The sequence below is a fragment of the Populus alba genome, chromosome 7 (genome assembly GCF_005239225.2).
Source record: "Populus alba chromosome 7, ASM523922v2, whole genome shotgun sequence".
NCBI classification, from domain to species: domain Eukaryota; kingdom Viridiplantae; phylum Streptophyta; class Magnoliopsida; order Malpighiales; family Salicaceae; genus Populus; species Populus alba.
In genome coordinates this window covers 11,671,026-11,679,436 of record NC_133290.1, presented here as the reverse complement: position 1 = coordinate 11,679,436, position 8,411 = coordinate 11,671,026, and the positions used below count along the sequence as shown (strand labels likewise).

The window sequence follows — 8,411 nt, the reverse complement described above, 5'->3', positions numbered from 1 at the left end:
TTTAAAGTATTTTTTATTTGAAAATTTATTAAAATAATATATTTTTAATTTTTAATTTTTTTAATATTAATAGAATGTGAAATTATAAAAAAAATCAATTTTTTTTTCTTAAAAATATTCCACTGAAAAACAAACACATCGTTATAATCTCTTATTAATTTCTTAAATAAACTTTTGAACCGTAAAGTTCTCGAAACTTAAATATGTATGTTTGGCGAAACTTGAATATATATGTTTGGCAGTGTGATAGTGGTTGTTTTTTAAATAATTTTTTGTGTTGAAATGCATGCCAATAATTTTTTTTATTTTTAAAAAATTATTTTTAACATCAGCGTATTAAAACAATCCAAAACATATAAACTATATTAAATTTTAATAAATAAAAAATTAAATTTTTTGAGAACGCGGTGCAAACCGCGTTCCCAAACAGTCTGTGATCAAAGCCCAGATAAAGATGTAAATTTTCCTTTATAAAAGACACTTTAATAGATGATACTCGTAACTGCTACGCGTTTTTCTGATTAGGTCTTTGTGAAATCCAGCTATAAAAGACAAGAACATGAACTTGCTATTCCCAGATTTATTATTTTGACTCGGACTTTTCATGCTCATCATAGAAAAAGAGAAGCCCATCTACACACACAACTATAAAAGAGTGCTTGGAGATTCCAAAGTACGACAATCACATATTCATTTCCTTCAGCTCCAAAGAGAGGGGTAACCTGCCTCAGGAACACATTTTGAATACATGAGTGGTTACCAGCTTTCAGAATCCAAAAGCATTGCCATGATGAAATTATTGGCTCTGTGTTTTTTCGCTATATCTCTGATAAGCATACCAATTGCCGAGGCTAGAATTCGTCACTACAAATGGGAGCTCAAGTATGAGTACAAATCCCCTGATTGCTATAAGAAGCTGGTCATTACAATCAATGGAAGAACTCCTGGACCCACAATCCTTGCACAGCAGAATGACACAGTTATTGTCGAGGTCAAGAACAGTTTGTTAACTGAGAACACAGCAATTCATTGGCACGGAATTCGCCAGATCGGAACACCTTGGTTTGATGGAACAGAAGGAGTCACTCAGTGTCCAATTCTGCCCGGAGACACTTTCGTATACAAGTTTGTTGTTGACAGGGTAAGTCCTCAAGTCTTGACACTCTGTAATGCTCTGCTTTTTCACATTACCTGTATGATAATAACCTCTTGCATCTTCTACACAGCCTGGGACATACTTATATCATGCCCATTATGGAATGCAAAGAGAATCGGGGCTATACGGATCGATTCGCGTAGCGCTTCCCGATGGAGAATCCGAACCCTTCGCTTATGATTATGATCGGAGCATCATCCTTAATGATTGGTTTCACAAGAGCACGTATGAACAAGCTGCGGGATTGTCTTCAATCCCCTTTCAGTGGGTTGGGGAGCCTCAGGTGCTTAATTATCTTACATATCCCTTGTTTGATATCCTTAATGTACTTTTACTGTGGTAGCTATCGGTTTCAAACGACTAAACTTGTTCCCTGCAACAAAATTGCAGTCACTTCTGATACAAGGAAAGGGAAGATTTGACTGCTCCGCTGCCAATCCTCCCATGAAAGCTGATGTCTGCAATAATACAAATCCTGAATGCTCTCTTTATTCTACGACTGTCGTCCCCGGAAAAACATATCGGCTAAGGATTAGTAGCTTGACTGCTTTATCAGCTCTTAGTTTCCAGATAGAGGTATTTTCAATCTCCTAACAATTTATATTCCACAGCTTATTAGAAAAATAAAATGATGAGGTAGTTATTAATTAACATCTTAATAATTCTTATGCAGGGTCACAACATGACTGTTGTTGAAGCTGATGGTCACTATGTTGAGCCATTTGTGGTGAAGAATTTATTCATATACTCCGGCGAGACATACTCTGTTCTAGTGAAAACTGACCAAGACCCTTCAAGAAATTATTGGGCGACTACAAATGTTGTTAGCAGAAATGCCACTACTCCACCAGGCCTAGCCATTTTCAACTACTATCCAAACCATCCCAGGAGATCCCCTCCGACGATCCCTCCGTCCGGGCCAATGTGGAACGATATTGAGCCGCGGTTTAATCAAAGCGTCGCCATTAAGGCTCGCAGAGGCCACATATACCCCCCTCCTGCAACCTCTGACAGGGTCATAGTGTTGTTGAACACACAAAATCGGGTAAATGGTAATGTCCGATGGTCAGTTAATAATGTCTCTCTGAATATTCCCCATACACCTTACTTAATTGCGCTCAAGGAGAATTTGCTTCGTACCTTCAGCCAAACCCCACCTCCTGAAGGCTATGATTTCAAAAATTATGACATTTTTCCTGTACAAAATAACACCAATGGTACTACTAGTGATGCCATCTACAGGCTTCAGCTCAATTCAACAGTGGATATTATTTTGCAAAATGCAAACACTATGAATCCCAACAATAGTGAAACACATCCATGGCATCTTCATGGACATGACTTTTGGATCCTGGGCTATGGAAAGGGCAAGTTTGATCCTATTAATGATCCAAAGAAGTACAATTTGGTCGATCCGATTATGAAGAATACGGTGCCGGTTCATCCTTTCGGCTGGACAGCTTTGAGGTTTAAGGCTGACAATCCTGGAGTTTGGGCATTCCATTGCCACATTGAGTCACATTTTTTTCTGGGCATGGGAGTGGTATTTGAAGAAGGTATAGAGAGGGTTGGAAAATTGCCCTCATCTATCATGGGCTGTGGTCAAACCAAACACTTACTCAAGCCATAGTAGATAAAAATTACATTATTTTTTGGTTGTACAAGATTTTCTGGTCATTTCTTTGTAGATAAAAAACTTTGTCATTTTCTTGTTAATTTTTTTTTATGTAATGGTTGCCTTCAATAATAAGATATATTTGACTCTTCTCTTGACATTTTATAATTTATAGATTTATTACTTAATTAATGGCTTTCATGGGTTTTAAGCCCAATAAAGAACAATCTTGTTCCCTAGAGACCTTTCTTTTTATCAGCCCATCCGATTAAATTTTTGTTTTCTAATCCACATTGAATTAAACCTAACATCAATCTTGAATTTTTGCTAAGAAGATATATTTTTTAATATTAAAACAAAAATATATTATATTTGTTAAATAATATTTATATAGTTTTATTTATTAAGGGTAGAATAGTATTTTCAGTTTAACCTGTATATATTTTATTTGCATTTAGGTTAAGACTATGCATTCATAATATACAGATTATTCAGAATTTTAACCGTCTTTTTGTGTTTAATCTTAATTCTTTTATCATGGTATCAGAGTTGGTTTTATGAAACGAAGCTTAATCTTGAACACAGCTTCGCGGATCTAGCTTCTATATTTGATATTTGCGTTCAGTTTCTGCAATTATTTTGATATTTCATCTTCCCTTTAATTTCTGCAATTTGGTAATTGCGTTTAGTTTTTGTAATTATTTTGGTATTTCTTCTTCCTTTTAGTTTCTACAATTTGGTATTTGCATTCAGTTTCTGCAATTATTTTGGTATTTTATCAAGAAGATATTTGTTTAGTTTATGCAATCTTTGTTCAGTTTCTGCAATTTGGTATTTTATTTTCTATTGTTTTTGCATTATGGTTCTCTGTGACTGTTGATTATGGCTACTAAAAGAAATGATTCGCTTCAATCTATGAGTGTGAGGTTGGATGGGAAGAACTATTCGTATTGAAGTTATGTAATGAGAAATTTTCTTAAGGGTAAGAAAATGTAGGGGTATGTTAGTGGAACTTATATAATACCTAAAAATAATGAGGGGGATGTTGTTTTGATAGATATATGAGAAACAAATAATGCAAAGATCTACTTGGATCAACAATTATGTTGAGCATTCGATAGGTACGCAGTTGGCGAAGTATGAGACATCAAAAGAGGTTTAGGATCATTTGCAAAGGTTATTCACACAATCAAATTTTACAAAACAGTATCAATTAGAGAATGACATACGAGCTATTCATCATAAGAATATGCGTATTCATGAGTTTTATTCTACTATGACAAATCTTTGGGATCAATTGGCTCTTATAGAATTGGTAGAATTAAAGGCATGTGGTGCCTATATTGAGCGTAGAGAGTAGTAACAATTGGTACAATTTTTAACAGCACTTTGTAGTGATTTCAAAGGACTTAGAGGTTCAATTCTGCATCATTCTCCATTGCCTTATGTTGACTCTATTGTTAATAAGTTATTGGCTGAAGCAATACGTCGTTAGTCTTATTCTGAAAAGGAAATTTTTTCTACTTTAAATCCTTCTATACTAGCAGTACCTTTTAAACCATTCTCTAATCATCAGAATAAGCCTTACATAAGGGTTGACTTCGATAAGTGCAGTTTTTGTAAGCAAAAAGGTCACTAGAAGGCTTAATGTCCTAAGTTGAGACAGTAGAATCAAGTTTGGAAGTCTGGCAGTCAGTCACAATCTAATACTTATATACCACCTTCGAGTTATAAACATCCACACCACAATACTGCATCAGTAGCTTCCCCAGGCTCAATTACCGATCCTAATACTTTAGCTAAGAAATTTTAGAAGTTTCTCTCCTTGTAGCCATAAGCAATGTCCGTTTTTTCTTCCATAGGTCAATTGCCTCATAGTTCCTCAAGTATGTCCCACTCTGAATGGGTCTTGTATTATGGTGCTTCCCATCATAAATCTCTAGATTCCTTATCTTTTACCTCTGTGTCCCATTTGTCCTTTATTCATGTTATGACTGCTAATGACACTTCATGCCCTTAGCAGGTGTTGGTTATGTTGTCACACTCACTTGTCTCTCTCTAATGTTTATCTTATTCCAAAACTCAAATTGAATCTTGTGTCTGTTGGTTAAATATGTGATTCTAGTGATTATTTAGTCATGGTTTTTGGTTCTTTTTATTGTATACAAGATCTGCAGTCTCAGAAGCTGATTGGGACAAGCTGTAGGGAGAATGAACTATATATTTTGGATGATTTAAAAGTGACAAATGCTACTACTGCCGCTGATTTGTCTTCCTTTCGTTTGAGTATTTCATCTTCTAATTTTTATTTATAACATTCCCATTTAGGTCATATTCGTCTTCTCGTTTGAGATTTTTGACATCCACAGGAGCTTTAGAAAATTTGAAAACTTGTGACATTTCTAATTGTAGTGGATGTAAATTGATAAAATTTTCCGCCTTACCTTCTAATAGAATTCAAACAAAAAACAAATCCTTTTTTCTGTAGGAAAAACAACGGGTTACTGCGATGTTTAATCTCATATAAGGCCATGGCCCTAAACAAGCTTAAATTTATGAAAACTGAAATCTTAAGCATCTGGATGGCCCGAATGAAGAATTGGCTATCACCTCAAAATCAGAAGAAAATAACAAACATACTTCTTGTTTGTAGAACTTTTTTTTTTCATAATGACTATGAATTTGGTTTGCATTATAAATAAATACAATTTATTTCCTGTTCGATATCGCGGGGTTCTTTTTTATGTTCAATTAGTACTCTTTTTTTAATGATTTAAACATAGAGTGAAAATATATTTATTTACTAAAAATTATGTGTTTTTTGTTTATGTATTTTCTTTATTTGACATAAACATGACTTTTCATCATTATTATGATTTTTTAATACAAATTAAAAGAAAATAGAATAGAAATTAGTAAGAATTCAAATAATTTAAATTTACGAGAAATTTGTTTTTCCTTTAGACAAACCCGTTTTTTTGTTATTCATTCATTTCTTTTAATTTTAATTAACAATTCTTTTTTATCATAAGTTTAGTTTATATATATATATAAAGATTTTATCATGAGAATGCGTGATTGGACTGTAGTTCCACTTTAAGAAAAGATTACTGGATACTTACTGCCTAATATTTCACCACGAAAAAAATTTCCAGTTAAAAAGTTGTATATATAGGCCTTTTTGACATGTCTTTGTAGTTAAAAAAAGTATAAGTAAAAATCAAAATGTTTGTGCATATATGTAATCAAATAAATCAAGAACTATGATATTAATAAATAATAACTAAAAATAAATTTAAAAAAAATCAAGAAACAAATATAGATTAATATATTTAATCTCACAAAACAAGACATTTAACCGATTATATTTGATAATTTTTATTAAAATATTTTTTTTATTTAGTCAAACAATAATAGAAATAGACACACATATTAAATTGATTGAATAAAATAAAAGAGAAAAAAATAATATGTAAGGCTACACATATTAGAAATATTATCCAGAAATAAATAATTTTTTATTTTAAAAATAAAGTTTATCTATACAAAATATTAAAAAAATTATAGATGAATCATAAAAACTTCTTTAGAAATTAAATGCATACAAAATAACTAAAAAAATAATTGTCATTTAAAAAAGTTCTCTAAACAAAATAAAATAGAGAAGGGGTATTAATCTAAATATAAATACAAAAAATAATTTTGAAAAAAAAACATATAAAAATATTAATTTTAAAAAATAAAAAAATATTTTTTTAAAAAAAAAATGTTAGGCGTTGCTGGGTTTGGCTAGCCCGTTTGACCCATTTCATTAGGGGCTTCGCGGATGGGTTAAGCATAGATCTTATTAAGATTATATCTGTTTTTCTCGTTAATTTCAATGTAAAAAACCCCTTAATATTAGCTCTTTTTATTAAAAAAAAAAAAAACAACTTGGCACAAATTTCAAATATTTTAGTGGCTGAAATTCATGCCAACATAAATTTTTTCTTTTTAAAACAGGATTCTAATGAATGCCTCACATCTCATATCTCTCCTACTAGGGTAAAAAAATAAAAAAAATAAAATTTGAGACCGAAATTGATTTTATTTTTTTAATTTGAAAACTAAAAAAACCCAATATCTATTATTTGTAAAGCCATCCATTCGCTACATGGTTTTACTTTGGTATCTTGTTTTTTAATAACACTATCTCCCAACAAATTGACAAATATATATATATATATATATAAAAAGGGTATTACAAACAGCCTGTCCGCATTGCGATGTGATGTGAGGAGATCCATAATGCATTTTGCACATTAAATCCTCAACGCATTTGAGTTTTTTTAGTTCATTAAAGACGTTAAGAGCTATACATGGCTTTGTGATTAGTGAGTGATTCAACTTAGTAAAGGTTTGGAGACCTCACATTCAATTGATATACGAATGGCATAGAGAAAGCAAATTAGAAATTTTCAACCAAAAAAAATTATAATGTCTCAATTATTCTTAATAAAACAATAATAATTCAAGTTAAATATATAATTATTTATAAAGTATTTGATAATATTAACATTAAAAATTCTTAGGTTATTCAAAAACTATGCATGATTGGATATATTTTTAAATATTATTTCAAGGCATGCATGGACCTAAAAGGATAAGCATGCATTTTTGGCTAAAATAAAAACGCCGAGACGTGCGAGCCTAAGAGGCTAGGCTCATGTTTACCCTCACACTCTGGTTTTATTTTTTTTTTTAAGTATGTGAATACATTGTCCATCTTATATAATTTTTTTAAAAAATAAAATGGACAACAAGTCATCTGATAAGGTTAATGACTTTTGTCAACTAGTTCAGTTTTTAATAACTTATTATAATTGAAAAGGTAGGATTCAACTGTTTAGACCTCTAAAATTTATTTTTATCTAAAAATATCTTAAAAATATTATGAAAACCTTAATAACATCATTTTCATCCTTAAAATACTATATGATTACCCTAAAAAATAAAATTGAATAAAAAACTTATGAATCCCGATTTATTTTTATTTTTACTTGTTTAAAGCACTAAACAACAACCATTGTCTCTAACTGTAATGAAACAATAAATTACCAAGCTTTTTAAGTATATTTTATAATTATATAAAAGGAAAATTATGATAATCATCTTATAGTTTAGTTGTTTTTATATTTATTATCATTATTTTAAAAAATTATAGTTTAAATGATTGATAAATATAAAATAAACTAAATTATAAAATAATTTAAGATGTAAACTGGAGCGTACAACAAAGTTCATAATGTAAATTATAATTTTTTTTAAATATAAAAAATAAGTATAAAAAAAACTAAACTATAAAAAAATTATAGTGATTTTCCCTTATATAAATCCAAAATAAATATCTAACAAGTTAATTGAAGACCCGACTAAGAACGGAGGAAGGAGGAAATAGCAAACAAGATTCTTTAACATTGTAGGTGATGAGATTTATATCATGATTTTATAAATTCTTATCTCACTTTCTTAATCAATGAATCTTACTTACAGGTTTTAATTCATAAAAAAAATCAATAATTGTAATTGTTGGCACTAAGATATCCAAACAAATTATTTTCAAGATACAAAATTTATCTTCTAATTTAAGAATATTAGCAT

At 30.5% G+C, this 8,411-nt stretch overlaps 1 protein-coding gene across 1 annotated transcript; it reads left to right on the top strand.

Annotated features, from left to right (window-relative positions):
- Nucleotides 1-621: 621 nt before the first annotated feature.
- LOC118043551 (L-ascorbate oxidase) lies at nt 622-2,921 on the top strand. The gene is made up of 4 exons (XM_035051566.2): nt 622-1,141; nt 1,227-1,439; nt 1,547-1,732; nt 1,830-2,921. Exons 1-4 carry the CDS (start codon nt 749-751, stop codon nt 2,784-2,786), a joined length of 1,749 nt encoding a protein of 582 aa, XP_034907457.1. The 5' UTR covers nt 622-748; the 3' UTR covers nt 2,787-2,921.
- The last annotated feature ends 5,490 nt before the right edge of the window (nt 2,922-8,411 follow it).

Bases quoted from the DNA above. Each gene is read 5' to 3' on its own strand.
- LOC118043551 (XM_035051566.2), top strand. From the start codon at position 749: ATGAGTGGTTACCAGCTTTCAGAATCCAAAAGCATTGCCATGATGAAA. The intron at 1,440-1,546 runs GTGCTTAATTAT...ACAAAATTGCAG, and splicing joins AGTGGGTTGGGGAGCCTCAG to TCACTTCTGATACAAGGAAA. The intron at 1,733-1,829 runs GTATTTTCAATC...ATTCTTATGCAG, and splicing joins CTCTTAGTTTCCAGATAGAG to GGTCACAACATGACTGTTGT.